General features: G+C 35.6%; 1 protein-coding gene across 1 annotated transcript; it reads left to right on the top strand.

The window, feature by feature from the left end:
* Positions 1-14621: 14621 nt before the first annotated feature.
* serp2 (stress-associated endoplasmic reticulum protein family member 2) lies at positions 14622-18974 on the top strand. The gene is made up of 3 exons (XM_015009354.2): positions 14622-15296; positions 17755-17827; positions 18550-18974. Exons 1-3 carry the CDS (start codon positions 15213-15215, stop codon positions 18588-18590), a joined length of 198 nt encoding a protein of 65 aa, XP_014864840.1. The 5' UTR covers positions 14622-15212; the 3' UTR covers positions 18591-18974.
* The last annotated feature ends 1423 nt before the right edge of the window (positions 18975-20397 follow it).

Raw genomic sequence — 20397 nt, 5'->3', positions numbered from 1 at the left:
ATTTGAATGGGAAAATGCGAAAATCCAGCGATTAAAAAAAAAAAAAATCATCAGATTTGGTGAAGTTAAATGAAAAATAGGTATTTTGTAGTCCAAACCACAAGGTGAAAATAGCAATATAAATTATTTTATCATTATATATTATTTTTCCATGATGACAGGTGAAGCTCTGCCTCACCTGCCTCCCCTGACCGCACGTTACTGGATCAGGCTGATGCTGACTGTGTTAACTCTGAAAAGCAGATTAATCTGCGAAACTCTGCAGCTCTACTCTGGCTGGCTTCATGTTTGGTTTCTAGTGTAAAACGTAAAAAAACAAACAAAAAACTAAATTTGTTTATATAATGGCAGAAAAAATAGTTGTGAGATCTGCTTTCATTATGAAGGATTAATTAAAGAATCATGGAATATATATTATAATTATAAGAAAACACAATCTAACAAAATTAATTTTTACCAGATATTTGATTCCATACATATGAAGAGGATTAGGGCCAATGAACAAAAATAGGAATTCTGACTTTTTTCCCCTTTGAATTATGATTTTTTTTTCCCCCCCCAGAATTTTCTAACTTTTCTCATTTTTCTCTGAATTTTTACTTTTTTTCTCAGGACTCTGACTACAATCTGCTGAGATAAAAAGTTGTAATTATTTTTTATCACTGGCCCTAATCTTCTTCCGTACATTAGACAGTTTGCTCTCTTCAGATTAGACTTGGATTGAGCTTTATAGCAACAAATTCTGGGTGAATTTGGTGAGAATCAAAGAATTTATATTTATATTGCTTCTCTTATAAAAGGCTCAGGGGAGCTCCCTGAATTGTAAGTTTTAAGAGAAAATCTTTCTACTAATTATGGCCGATGATCCAAATGTCCAATGTATTATTCACCAGACACACAAAGAACTTCCCTCCATTGCTATCATCTCAGTCTGCAGACAATCTGTGGTGTGAACTGATTAAATAAATGTATTAAAACTAAAGATTTATGAAATTGTACTACTGCAATATCAAGAAAAGTATTTATCGTATTCATTTTTTTCTTGTAATGTTCTTACAGCAGGAAAGTTGTTATTTGGAAAAGTCCGACTTGAGTTGTCAAATCAGAGATTATCAGACCTCAGAAAGTCGCCTGTATCTGACAGATAATGGCATAACAAACACCAATTTACTGGTTCATTTACTCTTTCCAGGCTGCGTGACAATTTGTCTGAAGCAGACGCGGTTCAGAGAAACGCGGGAGGATGTCTGCCGTGTTTAGGAAATAACCAAAAGCTGCTGGCTCCTGTTTTGGAAAAATCTGAACAATGGAGACGAGTGGACAGCGACACAAAAACACTTCTGACAAAATAAGATTAAAGGAAAGAAAACAATCGCAGCAGCAATTAGAAGAATTAAGATGAACATTTACTTCTTCAACTGGCTAATTGTGCAACTGGATGTTTGTAAACTGACTTAACACTAAAAAAAAAGCCTTTTTTTCACATAAATTGTTCTGATTTGTGTTCTGATTTGATCCATTTCGGTTTGTTAGAGTTTAAGACAGAAAATATGGGTTTTTATCTGGCTAATGGGACATTATATGGTAAAAAGAGAAAAAATGAGAGGCAGAAAACTAATAAATGTGGAGTGGCAATACAGCGTAACAGATTAAATCTTATCTTGGTATATTCTCGTGAAATGGAAAGATGGATTTTCATCAGTGGAGAAATGTTAATTCCTACTTAATTATATTTTCTAAAATTATGTCTGTATTAATTAAATTTAGAGGAGGAAAACTTCTTAGTACTTTAAAAGATGGATTCCAGATTTATCTTCACCGTGTCTGATTTGTTTTGGTGATATAGAACAGTCCTCACAGTGTTTTCCATCTGGGTGGAAAACTTTCTTTAGCTTCCAGTCAGAGTTTGAACTGCAAATAAACACATCAAAAACCCCAAAACTCAGGATTTCCATATAAACACCCCAGCTGTTCCTGCTGAGTTTCTCAGTAGAAATAATGTTTTACATCTCTGTAAATTGGAATCACAAATTCAAGCTGAAGAACAAGCCCAGAGTATGATAATGTTTGGGGGTTTTTTACACTATACAAATATGCATAGATGGGATGAACAACGCCTTTTGCAAGCAGCAGCAAAAAAAAATGGTATTGTTGTGATCCAGCATTCAATAAACTGTGTTTGTGTGCGTTCATGTAACTTCCGACTGTTTCATTCCCCCTGAACGCACCATTAGCCTTCTGGTACATGTCAATACTTATCTGCTCCTCTTCGTCACGTCATTAGTCCTGTAAAGAAGATCACCGCCTTTAATCTATGGTGATACATTTACTCGGTTGAATAATAAAACTGAAAAATATGAAGACAGCCGACATAATTATTCTCATCTTCTTTCACTTCTCTGGGTTTTCTCCCGTTGAACTGTCTCCGGTTGGTTTTCTACCGGCCCAATCAGCGAACAGAAGAAGTCTTGAACGATGACGTCAATTTCCTGCGCTGTTTTGTTCTGTAGTTTTAGCGACGGAGAAAGTTCCGTTCAGTTCAGTTCTTCCAAACGGTTTAACATTAACAGCCGCCATGAATCATTTGTTTTGGAGCTGTAACTACACCAAAAAACTTTGGGACGATATTATGATCCTTATTGTTTCTATTTCCCCACAAACTCTTCTCAGTTTTGAAACTGTTATCCTTGGATTTACTGCTTTTGACAAGAAGAACTGGGACTCCTTTTTTGTTATCAACCTTATTATACTTCTTGCTCAATTTTTTATACATAAATGCAAGTTTAGCAATAGCAAACCTTTATTCTCTATCTTTATTAAATAATTGAATATGTACATTAATCTCATTGAATCTTCTGATAACCTAAAAGCCATAAAAACAGTACATTTGTTATGCAAATTTAATATTCTTTAACTCTCCCCAAATGACTTTCTTGACACTGTTTCTCTTTATATATATATATATATATATATATATATATATATATATATATATATATATATATATATATATATATATATATATATTGCTCTTATGTTTTTTTTCTTTAATTTTTTGCCTTTCACCATGGTATTTTATTGTATATATTTTTGCTGTTATCTGTTTGTTCTATTCTTTCGTTGATGTATAATGCTATTGTTTTAAAGATTACTAATAAAGACTTATAATTTTTTTTTAGAAAAAACATTAACAGCCGCCATCTTGTACAGTGATGCTCTTCGCAGTGGAGGACTGTTGTTTACAGTTTACGCAATTTCCGGTAAGTTTCATAGCGTCAAATGGGCTCTTTGCACCTCAGCTTCCGCGTTCGGGGTAATGCGGCTCGATTGTTTCCGATCCAATACAAATATCATTTACATTAGGTACTTGCAGTGCTTGGCCAAGGTTTGTACATCGATCCGAAGCCCCAACAAGTCAGCTGGAGAAAGGTTTTAAGATGTTCGCCTTAAAACCTTATACATTCACTGACACGAAGGTGAGTTTTACTTAAACTTTGTGGCTAACATTAATGTTAGCTTATGCTAGTAGGCAATATTCTCGGACATTGTTATTGTAAAATGTGCTATTTAAGTATCTAAACATTCTAACGGACAATGTATTTATCTTATTTTCAAGTATATTATGTGTGTTTATTGTCGTTAGTGTCACAGACTAACGGGGAGGTTACGGGTCGGGCTTTTTACTTCCGAAGCCTGACGAAGCTCAACAAGCCTCATAGCTTAACAGTAACGCAGCTCTGGTGTCAGAGATCTGGTTCAGCTGTTCAGGTTCAAAGTTGCTGCTTTTAGAAAAATATGACCGTGTTGCTTCATGTCTCTGTGTTATTTCGTTTTATTACCTTTGCATGTTTCTTGTGAAGAGCTCAGATAGGACGGTGTTTATAGCAGTATGTACAGGCGGATCAGTTGCTCGGCTGTCTGGCTCTGGTCTGCTCTCTGGTTCCCATAAACTCTTTCAGGCTGAATATAGAAGTGATTCCATGGAAATACCTCAGGGAGGCTCCTTTATTTACCATCCGTATCCCCGGTAGTTTTAGGCTGATCCGGAGTGAAGTGAAGGCTGCAAACTTTGCTGTGCGGCATTAGCTGGTAGCGACAGATATTTACAAGCCATCTTCTTAATTCAGGATCGCTTGGAAATTAACGAAAACTTAAAAGCCCATTATATTAGGAAGACAACAATGTTAATAGTATTGGTGTTTTGCATCTGAAATACGACTTAGTCTTTTCTACCAGTCATGGTAACTCAAAGCAGAAAAAAGTGAGCCGCATTAGCTCCTGGAGATGTGACGTCAACGCCTTAGGTGCAAAGAGCCCATTGGCACGTTACATGTCAAGGACAAACGTTAGCGATTGTGTAAAATTTTAAACTTCAACATATAAAGCTGCTGCAGCTATCAATTGTTTCTTGATATCCGATTGACTCCAGACCTTCTTTTACAGGCTAGTACCGATGAGATCTGTGGCAGAATTTTTGTCTGCATGTTTAAACTTTTAAGATATCATTAAAAATATTCCCTACAACGGTGTATTAGGGCCACTGTACATTTTAAAACATGAGAAAATTTCTAAAGTCCAGAAGTAAACATTTGCCAGACAAAACCCCAGTTTGACATTAGTCTCCAAAAATTCTAGAAAAAACACGGACATTTCTGAGTTTCAAAAGTTAAAGGGTTTTTTTTTTTTCTCGAATTTTCAAAACGTTGAAATTTTTTGTAGATTAATCTAAAATTTCTGAATACTTTCTTGGAAATGTTTTGATTTTCAAACTCAGAAATATATTTGAATTTTTTTCTAGAAAAATTCTGAGATTAATCTCTAAATATGAGGGGTTTTTTGTTTTGTGTTTTTTGTTTTTGTTTTTTAGCAAATTTTTAACTTATACATTTCTCTGTTTTTTCCAGAAAATTTCTGGAGATTTCTGAATTATTTTACAAGCAGGTTTCTAAATATCAAATTCAGAAGTTTCTTTTCTGAATTTTCTGACATTAATCTCAAAATGTCACTCTAATAAATCTTCGAATTTTCAATCTCAAAGATGTCTTTGCTTCAAAAAAAGAAATTTTCTAGAAAAAAGTTTTTTGACACACATACATGTTCTTGTTTTTTTTTTTTTTTAGAAAAATTTTCTAGATCTCAAAATTTCTGAGTTTTTTCCAGCAAATTTTCAACTTTTCAAACAGATACATTTGAGGGGGGTTTTTTAATGAAAATTTTTAGATTAATCTAAAATTTGGGGGTTTTTTTCTAACAAGTTTTTTATTTTTAAAATTCAAAAATGTCTTTTCTCAGATTAATCTAAAAATTTCTTAGTTTTCTCTAGTAACGTTTTGAATTTTTAAACTTAGAAATGTGTGTATTCCAGAAAATTTCTGAGATCAATTTAAAAATTTTGAAACTTTATTCTTTGTATTTTATGTTTTTATTAAAATTTTTCTTAGTATGGCCTCTCATACTTTTGAAATTGATAAATAAAAAGCTAAATATTTTCTATGGATGATCTCAGACTAGGCCACCAGTTTGTCATTGCAGACAATAAAGATGTAAGTAGTTACATTTACTCAATCACAACTACGCTGTACTTTTTACTTTACTCTGAATGTTTTTGTTATTAGAGATGCCCCTGAACATGTAAGGCGAGGAGGAAGCTACCGCAGTATGACTTCATTTCTGTGAAATCTGCCCGTTGAGAACTTCCAGGGATGACTGGATGACTGAACTCAATAATTTATGCTCCATGTAGCTGCGGCGATCTTCTGAGGAGCAGCTTCTCATGACATCCACTGGAAAACAAGAGCTAACAGGAGCGGGAATCCACATTCCTGAGGATGGCCTTGCTGGCGGAGGCTCTCCTTCACATCCTGGTGAGGAATGTCAGATTCAGCCTTTGTCCACACACTGACACCCAGACTAATAACCAGGATAAATATGACCTCAGAGGTGCTGCTGTGACACCCTGAGGCCTTTTCTGACCAAACATCTGGCCCTTTAAGAACAAACTGATTACTTCCTGAAAGATTATTAGCTTCTTCACAAATTCTTCACTTGTTTCTTATATATATATATATATATATATATATATATATATATATATATATATATATATATATATATATATATATATATATATATATATATATATATATATATATGTATTGTTGTGAAGTTTGTCAAGATTGGTTCATTTATTATTCAAATTCATTTTGTTTAGTCAAAAAGCTATTTTCTGCTGACAATTATTGGTATATCAGTTTTGTCATGGTGCTTTTGGCAGTTGGTGGTTACCATAGTAACACCATGAGACCTTCACTGACCCATTTCAGGAGTTCGAATTACCATCATCGCGCTCATTTGGGAAGCGGCTCTTTAAAAACAAACTGATTAGTAGATTATAAAACTTTCACTTTTTTCTAATATATTTCCCAAGTTTGGTAGTAAGTAGTTACATTTACTCTATTACATTTACGTGAGTAAAAGTACAACTACGCTGTACTTTGTACTTTTATTCTGAAGACACTGAGCACAACTTCTTTCTTCCTGAAATGTAAACAAAAATGGAGTGGCATCAGATTTTGTAGGAGTCTGATGCCATTTGTCTTTTGTCTTTAGTAAAACACAAACCATTAGCCTTAGACATGCTCATTTGTTTTGATTCTATATTTACCCAGAATGCCCTGCGCTATAGTTCGCTTTCTGCTTTTGGAGCGATCTCCAGTCTGCTTGCATTCAAACCGCATCAGAAGTTTGAATGCAAGGGTTCCTGAAGTGAACTCAACCTCCAGTGAAACAGATTATGGCTTCAACATGTTAAACTTTACATCAGTTATCCTCACCCTTCCTGGGTCTTTTGTTTTCTGCCCTCCTGCACATTTCATATTAAACATGAAGCTGAATTTGATCTCAAAGCAGAGAGGAAACTGTATACTTTATCTCTCAACGCTGCAGTGTCCAGACCAAAAATGACATTCTGTGTCCTTCATTCTCCCTGTTCACTCTCAGGTTGTGGAAAAACAAGAAGACTGCGTCCTCATGTTGTTTTTTAAGCAACATTTTATTTTAAAATTACATAACAGCTGCTTTCCAGTTGTCTTTAATTGTTTAAATAGCATTTTTTTAAAACTTGGGGCGTTTTGGATGCTTCCCAACTTGGCAGAAATGTCGTTAAATGTTTGTGTTGAGCTGAAGGTTAGAGTCAGGGTGAGGTTTGTACCGTTGGCCTGCAAAGTGCTGACCCAGTTCTCCTGCTCTGGTTGGCATCACCTGCAAACGGCGGCCGGCTGCACAGAGACGCTTTCACTGCGCCGCAAACACTCGCTGGCCAAGTCTGTGAAACGTGACTGTGTTTGAAGTGATGAGTGAGCGAGGCCGTAGAAACAAGCTGCAGGATTTCTGCTGCTCCAAGTGTGTGTGTGTGTGTGTGTGTGTGTGTGTGTGTGTGTGTGTGTGTGTGTGTGTGTGTGTGTGTGTGTGTGTGTGTGTGCGTGTGTGTGTGTGTGTGAGGCAGACGTCAGGAGCAGGACTCTATCCAGAGCTTTTTTCCAAAATAAACACTCAAGCGCGTATGCTAAAACTAACAAATGTTAAAAATAAACCTCTTTCTACGTCATGTGTCTTTGAGAAAGTATCTCTGTGGAAAATTTTCTTTTTTCTTTGTATGTGTGTGAATACATTTATAGTGATCTTTGCCTCCATAAAGCATGTAAAAAAAGTTTAATTGGACCCTTTCTTTCAACATTTTTTTGTCAGGATGTACATAATTTATTTACTGCAACATAGAAAAATCTTTTTCTGTCATTTACCTGCAGCTCCTGTTTTTACAGAATATCTAATTTAAAGATAGCTTTATCTTGCTAACTAAGTATTTAGTTTACAAGCTAACTGTTCAGCTCCTGGTTAAATATTTAATTTGGAAAATAAATTTACTTTGAAAATTAACTATATAGTTTGGAAAATCAAAGTTTAAGCTCATGGTTGGGTGCTAGGGCAGTCATTCATCCAGCGGCCCGTCGTGTGAGTTAAAAAATGTTTAAGATTGACAGGAAATTTAAAAATATCACTTCATAATTATCTGTTTTTGGAAGATTAATATCTGAACACAAACTATAAAGTCTTAAAAAATGCAAACATTTTTCAAAATGTAATTAAATAAGCAATATGAGCCTGGTGGCCCACCAGGCTTATAATACACAGGAGGAAACCCTGGAAAATAAATATTTACTTTGGTAATATTTAATTGAAAGCTAAATATTTTGCAGCTAAATATTGAGATTAAATAAATAATTACTAATTTATTTATTAATTTAGTAATTATATTAATAATTTTATTTGTTAATTTAAATAAATAATTGAAACTATTTTAATTATTCTAGTTAAAATAATTAAAATAATATATGTTTCAGTATCTACAGAGCTAACACTGCTGATTTAGTAATAATTATTTATTATTACTAAATAATTGCTAAATTAATTATTGAGTAAATTATTATTTAGTAATTATTAGTTAGGCTGTTGGCAGGAAAGATCTCCTCTAGCAGTCTGTATAACAGCAAATTTGAAGAAGCCTCTGACTGAACACACTCTTGAACATTTAGATAAATAATTAATTTAGCTAAATATGTAATTTGCAAGCTCCGTATTTAGCTTTTAAGCTAAATATTTTGCTATGACATTTATAAATGTATGAATAACACTTTTTTTCTGACAAGCTTAATAAAGAAAAATGTTACTCTTATTATTTTATTCATTTATTGCAGTGTAACCTTCCAAACGGCATTCTTTAAGATACTACTAAATTATTCTCTCGATATTTTGATATTGATTTTATGAAGACGTTTCATTCAAACCTGTTGATGAAATGATGACTGAGAGGAAGCGTTGAGTCAGCTGGGATCAGATTATATCTTCACTTCATGATCATATCTTCACTTAATGTTAACGCAGATTAAAGCGCTCCAGATTGTGCTTTGATGAGACAGCAGGGCTGTGAGTCCGTCGGGTTTCAGATGACGACACCAGGAACACGACAAGATCCTCCAAGAATCTCTGAAACTTTACCTGCAGCTAAACTAGACGGGTCAAGTTTCTCTTGAGCATCTATAGGGCTAACTCTGCTAATTTACTGACATTTACACACACATTTTTCTGTGCAGACATAGATTACTTTAATATAATAATGTGGAAAAAGTGTGAATATTTTCTGGATGGATTGTAGCTCCAGAATATTTCCCCAAACTCTTAGGAATCATTAAGATGTTTTGGGAAAAGATTAAATGAAACTTTTTTTTTGTGATTTTATTACTGAATCATGAACTTTGACCTTAACAGATGTGAGTGAGTGCTTTAGATGTTGTTCAGGGTTATTTTTGGCATTATGGGTGAGTAATTTCATTTATTTATTTAAAAAACTCAGTTTTTAAAAACAAAAAAGAAAATCAAGTAATAAGAGAAAACAAATGCATACATAACCAAGAACCAAGAACAAAATAATTAGCTTACTACCTTTATGTTTGAAAAGGTGTAGAAAGAAGTAAACACGTATTTAATCTTACCCCTTACTATATATATATATATATATATATATATATATATATATATATATATATATATATATATATATATATATATATATATATATATATATATTCGATAATTAGCAGAAATCTGTAGTTAAAACCATGTTTATATGTTTAATTATGTTACTCACACAGGCTAGAGCTACAAAGTACAGCATAGTAAAAGTACTATTTTATACTAGTAAAAATTATTATAAACTGAATCTCATAAGACAAGAAAATCTGAATTCATAATAATGATATGAAAATTGTAAATAACTCCTTGTCAATTTACACCCTGTAAATTCTTTATAATCTGTTTTATATGACAACAACAACAGAAGAATAAACTAATAATAGTAAAATAACATTAATCTAGTAGTAATGGTAATGGTAGCACAGAATTATTGCATATATAGGAGTAATTTGTGGAAGATGTTCTCTGCTGAATATTTCTATAAATGAGGTGCAGCTTTGGGCGTTTTCCTCTCTGAGTGGAGCCACACATGAACCTCTGTCCTTCGCGATGCCTTCAAGGCCGGTGGGAGTAGACACATTGGAGGAAAAGAAGAAGCCTTGTTCGAAAGGACTCAGACGTTTCTGTGCGGTTTCACACAGAGCTTATGTTGTTTACGTCAAACTCATAAACGCAGACATCAAATATTTCCTTCCTTCCTCCCCTGAATTTGTCTCTAAGGTTTCAGCTGTGTTTTGCCTCGGTTAACTACTGTTTACCCTCCGCCGCTGCAGTCATTGAAGTGCATGTTTTAGCTGCACAAGGTGCGCTCAGGCCATAATTACTGCAGCAGGTATCGGGTATAAACATCATGAATTAGGTCAATTATTTTCTCAGGTTACAGACTGTTTACAGTGGACAAGAAACAGAGGATTTGCTTTTTTAGTTAACTCTGGAGTAAATCCTTCTCTCAATAGTTTTATTTAAGCTACAAATAAAATTAAACATCCACATTCAGTTCAACTTAGCTTAAATTAGCATTTTACAGAGGTGTGACGACTATCCAAAAATTGTACTTTTCAAAATTATTTTTACTAAACTAAAAGCAAAAATCAGCATTCAAGAAATTACTCAAGAGTAGAAAAGTATTTGGTAAAAAGGATTACTCAAGAACTCATTACCTGATCAAAACATCAATAACTTAATATTTAAAAATTACACAATCAGACTAAAATATAAAGTTTGGTGGAAACTTTGGTATTTTAAATATCAAAATGACAACAAAATCAGGCAAAAAAGAAATTTCCAAATCAATTTCAATTTGGATTTTATTTTCTGTGGGATGGAAATTATGTAAGAATTTAAAAAAGCTCATAGTTTCCAACTTATTGAGAAGGAAAAACAATTGCAGCAATAGCTTACTAGTCTCATTAGTGTCATTCTTTGTGAAAATTCAATGAAAATATCGAATAAACTCAAAAAGTTGTTAAAACCTGCATTTGTTGTTATACCTACATTTAAAAACATTCTTTTCTGTTTTTTTGCGTTTGAATAATTAAAATATGCAGTTATAACCGTTTTTAGACGGGGTTTCCTCCACAACTATCAGGAGCTCACTTTTCTACATGTACGTCAAATAGTTAATAGTTAGTTAATAGTTCTTGGTTTCATCTATGTTGGTCTCTCCCATAAAATCCAAATAAAATACATTTAAGTCTGCAGTGATGACATACTCTCCACTCTCGTTTTTTCCCCAACATGTAGCTTCAGATCTTTTGATCATCTTTGCAGCTCTCCTCCAGTTTTCCAGACAAAGAGGATCTCTGGGGATTAGGGAAACAAGACGCTTCAAATCCAGGTCATGCAAGACGTTTGATGAGGAGCCGCAGCCTCTGGTGATTTCTCTCTCACATGTGAATAGTTTTTATTCCATTTTCAAAGTGTTTCTCTGTAAAAACCAAACCCCGCTACATGCTAGTGTCCGGTGTTCTGTCAGATTAGTATACATTGATGTCAGACATACGCATAGCACAAACTGACGGTTATATCCACCAGTCAAGTATACCCTGTGATTACTCCATGTTTTTATTAAAGTCGTTCAGGTTCTGCATCCTTAGGACCCGGTCTATGTAGGACGGGTCCTTCGCAGGCCTCGAATAAACTACGACCGGAATTTGGACAGGTCTAGCCTTCAGCTAGCTGTTTAGCCTCCACCTCAACTCATGTTGCCTAGCAACCGTGACAGCGTTAAGCACAGAGCGGCGAAGAAGAAAAAAACGGAGCCGAAGTTTTTATTTATTTTATTTATTTTTTTAGCCATATTACTCCTGATTTCTGCATTATTCTTCACATTTTGTAGTAAATGGCTGTTCCATAGAGAAAAAAAAAGAAATCTGTTTGTTTGATTCTAAAATGTTAAGATATGTGAAGCACTACAAAGAATAAATCTAAGCAAATCGAGGAATAGAGAGACCGGGTTTTATAAGGGACGTGTTTTTCAGTTCGCTGCCCTTCCAGCTAGACTCTACTTTAAATGCAATTTGAAGGTAAGGTAAGCTAAGGTAAGGTAATTTTATTTATATAGCACATTTTCAGCAACAAGGCAATTAAAAGTGCTTTACGTGAATTGAAAGGAAATACAAACAAAATAACAAACCAAAGGAAAGAGCACAAAAAAGAGGAAAGGACACATTAGGGCAAATCGCAACATTCAGACAAAACAAAGGGCAAAACAGAGACATGAGTTAAGGTGGTGACGTCAAAGGGCCATGAAACCAGGTTGCTGAGCCTCCTGACAAAGTCGAATAGAGGTGTTGTTTATCGAGGAATGACATCCTTGGGAGCGCTCAGCTCCACAGCTCCATGGATACAGGAGGGGGTGAGGTGGGAAAGAGCGTTATGTTTAGATATCTTCAAGGAGATAGGAAATATGCAGCCCTTCCAAGGCCACACGGAGAAAGCCAATTCAGAAGCAGAATGTCTTAGGTTGGGAAGATTATAAATTTTAATCACTCCTAAAGTCTCTCTGATACATTTTAGTTCGCAATCATCCAAATTAATTTGGTCGTTAAACTGAACCGAAACTAGCAACTTCTCCAAGATCGATTCCAATTCGTTGGTGAGTTTTAGAGTCCTTGTCTCTGTCCACACCAACAGTCCGAGCATTTGCTAGTTCGGCCAAGTCCGTCACAAATTTGTCGATAATCCAGGAATCCACAAGCTCCAAACAGCAGAAATCCTGTTATCATGAATAAATCGGTGAAGCCCGCCGGGTGTGTCCCCACAGGACAAGAGGGCTCTCCTGTGCCCAGACTTCTCGTCGAAAATTTTATCAATTGCATTGAGAGATTGATTGACCAGATCCATAATTTGTAGGATGATGTGCAAAGAAAGGCTCCAAAAATATAGAAAAAGACAGGATAAAAACAGAGCAAACAGGGCAGGCATGGCAGGGAGGGAGCAGAGGAAAAAAGTGTCCGCCTTCATCGAGAGAAAAGTCCACAAAAGTCCAAACCACCACAATGGTATGTATATCCATCTAGTTATAATCTAAAACAATTTATTGACTTATTTTTGTTGTATTTTGTCGCGTATGCTGAGCTGACAGCTCCTCTAATTGTCGCCTATTAATGCGCATGCGTACTCACTGCAAGTGTGCTATTCTGACAGGGTATGCTGATCGGACAGAGCAACGGCCTCCAGGTTTACCAATTAAAGCTAAGTGAGTAATTGGTCAGTTAGCAGGATTTGATCTAATAAAACAACTATAAAAAGGGTTGTTATTCCGTTTGAATTGTTTTCATAAAGTCAACAAACTGATTAGATTTTTTTTAATCTGTCATATTCATCATTTGATTCTGAATCAGCTGTTTAGACAAGTCTGTCTGTTTTCCTTTTTTCTTCCCTGCTGGAGTTTTTTTTTTATTTTGTTAAATATTTTTTCTCTAAGCAAAGTCTTTGATTCAGTTGCTAAGCAACCACTGCTCCATCTCTCCCCAGCTTTCACTCTCAGCATCCAGCAAGCTCATCTCAGAGGCAGAGAATAAAAACAAAAACATGTTTACTCTTTATATTTGGTAAAAATTAGTCCTTGATGTTCCCCCTGCATGGTCAGGCTGCTGCTTTTAACGTTTTGGATCAATATCCTGCAGAAGGACCCATTGATGATTCATTTTTATTTTTTTGATTTGATTTTAATTTAAATCTTCATGATGTTCCTGGACCTTTGGAAGAGAAACCGCCCCACAGCATGACAGATCCTTCACCATGCTTACCAGTTTTTCACTGAAGCCTTCAATCTGAGACATTTTAGCAAAAAATAAATAAAATACAGCATGAAATCCACATATTTACATTTGTGAAGGTAGGACATAAAATTATTTTTCCCATCTTCACTCCCAGCTCTCTTTTCCTCTAATTATTTTTAAAATGTGGAAGATGTAATGTTGTCTGCTGGAAAACATGAGCCAGATTTTTCTACATTTTAATGTTATTTAATTATTTTCCTTCTTCATGTCAGACATATTTTCCAGTTTAGAAGAACTGGCATCACACTTTATAAAGAATTGCTTCAGTCATGGGAATATATATTTAAAACACAACCTTATAAAACATAGCAGATTCCAAATTATGCTCCAAAATAAATACAAATAAATAGAAATGTACATAAAATCACAGTTTTTTTGTGCATATGGACATTTAGTATCAACTTTAAATACATAAATACTTGTGAATTCAAACCATTTCTTGGTAAAATGTTGAGTAAATAAATAAATTAACACATTCTGAAGTAAAATTGCTAAAATTACATTTTTAATAAAGTATATGACAGAATATTGTTACATTTTCAAGATTTGTTTGGTTTAGTTAAACTAAATTCAAGAATATTTTTAATTCATTAAAAATATAACCTTAAAAACAGAAATTGAATGTTATAGTAATTTGAAATATCCAAGTTTCTTCAAACAGAAACTCATGCTGCTGGTTTTCAGCAGCATGATTCTTCTGTATATTGTCAGAGAAAATCTGAAGAAGTTAATAAGAGACTTATTTTCTATTAATTTTTTAAAAGTATTTCATCCTAACTTTTATAAAACATTCAAGATTTTAATATCAAATTTGGTCAAGTTTGTATGCACAAACAATTTTAATTTGCTTTCCTGCGTTAACATTAAATACATTAAATATAAATCTAACTTTATATGTAAATGTTAGGCCAAATAAATGGATTCATGATTAAACTACACGTTAAAACAAGTAAAATTTCTGTTGATTGCGCGCGCTCGCGGCGACGCGCTCATGCCCGCCAGGTGCAAAGCTAACCGTTGAAAAGCTGCTCGACAAAAAGCGGAACTGTTCCTTTAAATGCCCTTCCTCATAACAAGTTTTAATAGATTATTACCTGAACCTATTTTCAGCACTCTGCATGCCTCATAACATGATAATACAAGGTCATTTTTAACAACGTTTAACGGTTGAAAAGTAATTTCTTCGTGTTCTTGACGCGCTCTCATTAAAACAAAAAACAAAACAAAACAACATACATTCTGTGCTCTTATTTTGAAGGTTGACCCGCGAGTTTCTGGTCTCCTAGCAACTGAGCTGCGCTAGCTTGACGCGGCGGTGCTGTGGTCAGCCTGCAGCATCAGAGGAAAATAACAGGCTAAGCAGAGTGTAAGCCCCTGATTGTGTTGTTTCCCTGGAAGATGGTGGCCAAACAGAGGATCCGGATGGCCAACGAGAAACACAGCAAGAACATCACGCAGAGAGGAAACGTAGCCAAGACGCTGGTGAGCCGTTAGAGTGACAGCCAGATGCCAGCATGACATATTAGCCCAGATAGGTGACGTTCAGCCCGGTAGGAGGGTGATAATCATGTCAATTACAGCAGATGAGGAGTTTTGTTTGTTTTATTAATGGATTTAGAATGTGTTATAACAATGATGCTGCTTGCTACAGGTATATGCTGTTATAAAGCAGGGGCACTTCTAGGCTCATAGGTATTGGGGGGCTTAGCCCATCTCAGAAATCTATGGTGTCAATTTAAAGTCATTTTATATGAAATTTATTTTATTGTATGTAAAGATTCAACAATCAGAATTTTGGACTTACAATACTGTTCCTAAATTTCCTTTAAAATCAAACACTTTTTTTAACAAAATGTTTGATTAGCAGCAATAGCCTTTTCTAAACAAAACAAAAAACAAAAAACAACCTTACTTGCTTGTATGCTTTACTGTGCTTCCTTTATTTCTTTCTTTTTTCCTCCCTTCCTACTTTTCTTCTTCGTCCATTGTTCCTTCTTTCCTTGTGTCCTTCATTGTGTTTCCTTCCTTCCTTCCTTCCTTCCTTCCTTCCTTCCTTCCTTCCTTCCTTCCTTGTGTCCTTTTTCCTTCTTTCCTTATGTTCTTCATTGTGCCTTCCTTCTTTCTTTTCTTCCTTTCTTTTTTCCTTGTGTCCTACATTGTGTTTTCTTTCCTTCTTTCCTTAGTTCCTTCATCCTTTTCTTATCTTTTTATGTCTTTTTTGTTTCCTTCCTCCTTCCTCCCCTCCTTCTACCTGTGCATCTTTTTCTCTTCCCTCCTTTGTTTACTATTTTTATTTTTCTGTGTCTCTCTCACCTTTTTAACTGTTGCTACTATGAATAAATTTATCCTTAGTGGTTAAATACAGATTTTTTTATTTAAATTACAAACTCTTGGAGTTTCTGCTTCTCTTCTGTTGTGTTAAAAATGTGACGAATAACTCATTTGATATCCTCCTCGTCTTCGTCTGTCCAGATCTCATGTTGTTCCATCTGTCAGACTCTTCATCTCCTCTTCTGCTCCTTTCATGCTTGCTCTTTTAAAACAAAATATAAAGAAACGAGAGTTGACTTTATTCAAATAATTTGCTCAGGAAAAGGACAAATTTCATGGATCATCTTGGAGTTTCTTTCAGTTGCATGTAAACCGGCATCTGAAGATGTTTTTGTTTTCCACCTACTCCCTCTCTTCCTCCAGCTTTGTTTACATCATCCCTGACTGACTAAAAGCTTCCCCCACAAACACGCAACAAGCTCATGACCTCACGGTGACGCCGGTCCTTCGACGCACTCTGAGCCCACAGTGGGAAGGAAACGCAAACTCTGCACCGAGTCGGCACTTTTCAGTCCCTAACAAGACGATGGGTTAGCGTGATGCAGCCGCAGAGCGTCACTGTTTCTGAAAACAAGAGCGGATTAGCAACGCAAAAAAAACTACTTTATACTGTTGTTATATTTAAATCATCAAATTAATTTAATGATTTGAAACCTGTAAGTGTGTCAAAAAAGTAAAAACAAAAGACAAACTCTTTTTTACAGCATTCTATGCATCAAAGAGTCATCAACGACCGAGCCGGCCCAAGGTACATATGAGTTAAGCGGCTGCTTAAGGCTCCACACCACCAGGGGGCCCCCAAGAGCACCAAGTTAGCACGATAAAAATGCTGAATAATGAATAATACAAACTAAATACTATTAAATATTAGAAAAAAATAATTTATAGTTGGTTCTCAAACAATACTTTAATCTCTTTCTGGTGTCGTACGGTGCTGTACGGGGAGTGTAAGATATCAAACTTGTTAATTTGTTTACTGAACATTTAGTGTTTGTCAGCCTATTTTACTTTGAAATGGTTAAAATATTATATCGTATTTAAATACCACTCTATATTTCAAAATCCAAATCTAGTTTTTATTTTTTAAGCAGAGGAAAAAAATGCCGATTTAGTTTCCAAGGTTATTTTTATTTCTTGAACAGGAACCAAATTTTCAATAAAACTTTTGTGTTTTAGTAAAACATGTGGCAAAAAGTTTGAACATAAACTGTGGAGTCTACAGGTAAAAATCAAAGTAACAGGGACTAAATAATAAACTATAAAGAAATGCTTTTCCTTTGCAGAAGAATCAGTTTGATGATGTCATATATGTGGCTGTACATGTTAGCGGTGACACCATGAAACCAAAATACTGTTAAATTGACTTTAAATAATTGCAGAAAATATTCCCACCACAGAAACAGTGGTTTAGTTTAAAGCTGCAAAAGAGCTTAAACAAAATGAAAACAAAAATATTTAACCTCCATCATCATCTTTTGTATCAAACTGATTCACTTTTACTTTGCAGCTTCATTCATTTGTTTTGTGTCAGTTGTGCTAATCTACACCGTGTGCGTGTGTGTGTGTGTGTGCGTCCGTGCGTGTGCGTGTGTGTGTGTGTTTCCCCTAGCGACCCCAAGAGGAGAAGTACCCCGTCGGCCCCTGGCTTCTCGCCCTCTTTGTATTCGTTGTTTGTGGATCAGGTAAACCCAGCAGGAGGGAAAAAATAATGTGTTGGTTTAAATTTCTTTTTATAAATATAACAAAATCTGAAAAGTGTGGCATGCATCTCTATTCAACACTAACAAGTTGAAACAGCAAATTTTAAGACATTTTTACCCATTCTTCATCGTAAGAGTAGCTGAATTAATCAATGTATAAAGAGCACCAATGTTTTATTCTTGCTGCAGGTCTGGACTTTGACTAGGCCATTCTATCACATGAATATTTGTTAACTTAAAACCATTCTCTTGTAGCTCTGTCTGTATTTAGTTCAGGTGGCTCCCACTCAGTTTAATGCTGAGAGGCTCCAGATTTTACTAACATTGTGACTCAACAATCAGGAGGTTTTTGTAACGGCTCATTTTCTAGACACCAAAAAACCTTAACGTACTGCCACAAATGTTTGGGCATTTTTAGAAACAATATAGACCTAAATGGAAGCATAAAAATTTGCAAAATGTGAATTTTGCATAATAGATCTTTAAAATTTCAATAGCCAACATTGAGGAGAAGGTGGAAAATTTCAAAGCCTGAACAAAACAGATCTGCAGCTCTTTAGCCAATGTTTTAGGATGTGTGTAGTGTTTGTTTAGTGTGTGGGAGTGTAAGAGTGACACATTTTCTTTTGGTGTTACTCTACAAACGTTGAGTTTCTAATGTCGGTCGTGGAAACGTCCTGACTTGTGCGTCTCTGGGCTGTCAGCCATATTCCAGATCATCCAGAGTATCCGTATGGGGATGTGACACAGGGGGCGGGCCGCGACCCCTGACCCTCTCCTCATGCCCTCACTGAGCCCGGCTAGCCACCGCCTGCACACTCACGCCCTCATCCCCCACAGAGCGACCTCTGACCCCCGATCAGCGTTTCCAGTGTTGCAGTCTGTGGTGCTGACAGCTTTTCTATGGACAGTCTAAAACCACGCCGACTGCAGAACGACTTTCATTCGTCGCTTGGCTCCTGTGTGTGTGTGAGTGTGTGTGTGAGAGAGCTGGCGGTGAATCCTGCTGACTATGTGCCATAACTGTGTTAGTTTCTTCTGTACTGTACGAATGAAGAATGTAGATTTTTGTCTTTTTGTTTTTTTTTTTTAGTTTTTTTGTTTTTCAAATAAATGTGAAGCAATTGGAGCCGTCACCGTTTGTTCTGAAAACTGGGTCACTGTTGGTGGAAATTTGGTTAAAACTAAAGATCTCAAAGTTTCTGCAGGTTTCACCAACTCAGTTTTAAGGTGTTTTTTTAAAGAGTAATGCAAATGAAATTTTAAACTTGTATCTCGACAGAAATGTACTGAAGAAAATTGCATATTTTATTTACTAGAAATCTTAAGGTGTTTGTTTTTACCAACATTTTTGGTTAACTTTCTTAATGTTTTTTATATATATATTTATTTTTTCATTATTTGGTTTTAGACCTTTTGTTGCACTTGGAGATATCAATATATGAATGGCATTATAAATAAAATGTAATAATGCTGTTATTATTACTAGTAGTACTAGTGCAAAGCTTTTTCACACAGAATTAATGTAAAAGAAAAATCAGAGTTGGGTAGTAACTAGTTACTGTGGATGTAAGTGAGCAAACCAGGTGATGGTGATTGGTGCACCAGCATATTGTGGTTGATTTCTCCAGTGGTTTGAAGGTAGGAAACAGGTAAGGAAGGAGAACTAAAGGTCTGCTGGGGTAGGAATAGCAGCTGGGAAGGAGGGTTGGTAGGAAGGTTGGAAGGAAGGATGGTAGGAGAGTTGGTAGAAAAGTGGGAAGGAGAGTTGGTAGCAGAGTTCTGAGGAAGGTTGATAGGAAGGTTGGAAGGAGATTTGGCATTGGAGCCCTACTTGTAACCATACTTCCACATGCTGCATGGTGGTGCAGTTGTTAGCACTGTTGCCTTGCACCAAGAAGGTCCTGGGTTCACATCCCAGCCTGGAGTCTTTCTGCATGCTCTCTCCAACTTCCTCCCACAGTCCAAAAGCTGTCAGGCTGACTGGTCTCTAAATTCTCCTTAGGTGTGGGTGAATGATTGTTTTTGTCCTGGTTGGCCTGCGACCTCTCCAGGGTGACCCTGCCTCTTGCCCATTGGGGAAAGGAACCAGCAGCCATCATGACCCCACTAGGGGTAAACATGTACGATGGATGGAAACAGAAGTAGTTGAAGGATATGATTACGTTTGACAGTTTGAATGGCGTTTGAAGCTGAAAAGTAGAGAACTGCGAAAAAGCTTTTTAACTGAATTTTTCAGAAATTATTGGATGTCCCATTTATTTCAAGATGATGTAGACATAAAGCTGAATATTTTATAAACCATTGAATATGTCAATACCAAGAGGTAGCAGTCATGTCCTGAATATGGTAAAAGTTGAACGGTTGAAATGGCACAAAGAGGAAGTGGTGAAAAGTGTACGGAAAAAAGTGGAGAAACTTGAGAAACTAATGATTTGTAGCAACAAAAATATGTTTCTATCAACATGTGGAAAGCTCAGCGCTTTCTGCTCGACTTGGTGTAGAGCTAACCGGGAGATTAATTTAGGATAAAATCATTAATATTGTGACAG

This window comes from Poecilia mexicana, unplaced genomic scaffold (assembly GCF_051168715.1).
Source record: "Poecilia mexicana isolate PSO_F unplaced genomic scaffold, ASM5116871v1 scaffold_2, whole genome shotgun sequence".
NCBI classification, from domain to species: domain Eukaryota; kingdom Metazoa; phylum Chordata; class Actinopteri; order Cyprinodontiformes; family Poeciliidae; genus Poecilia; species Poecilia mexicana.
The sequence above is the reverse complement of the archived record's forward strand: the minus strand, read 5'-3'. Positions and strand labels throughout refer to the sequence as shown.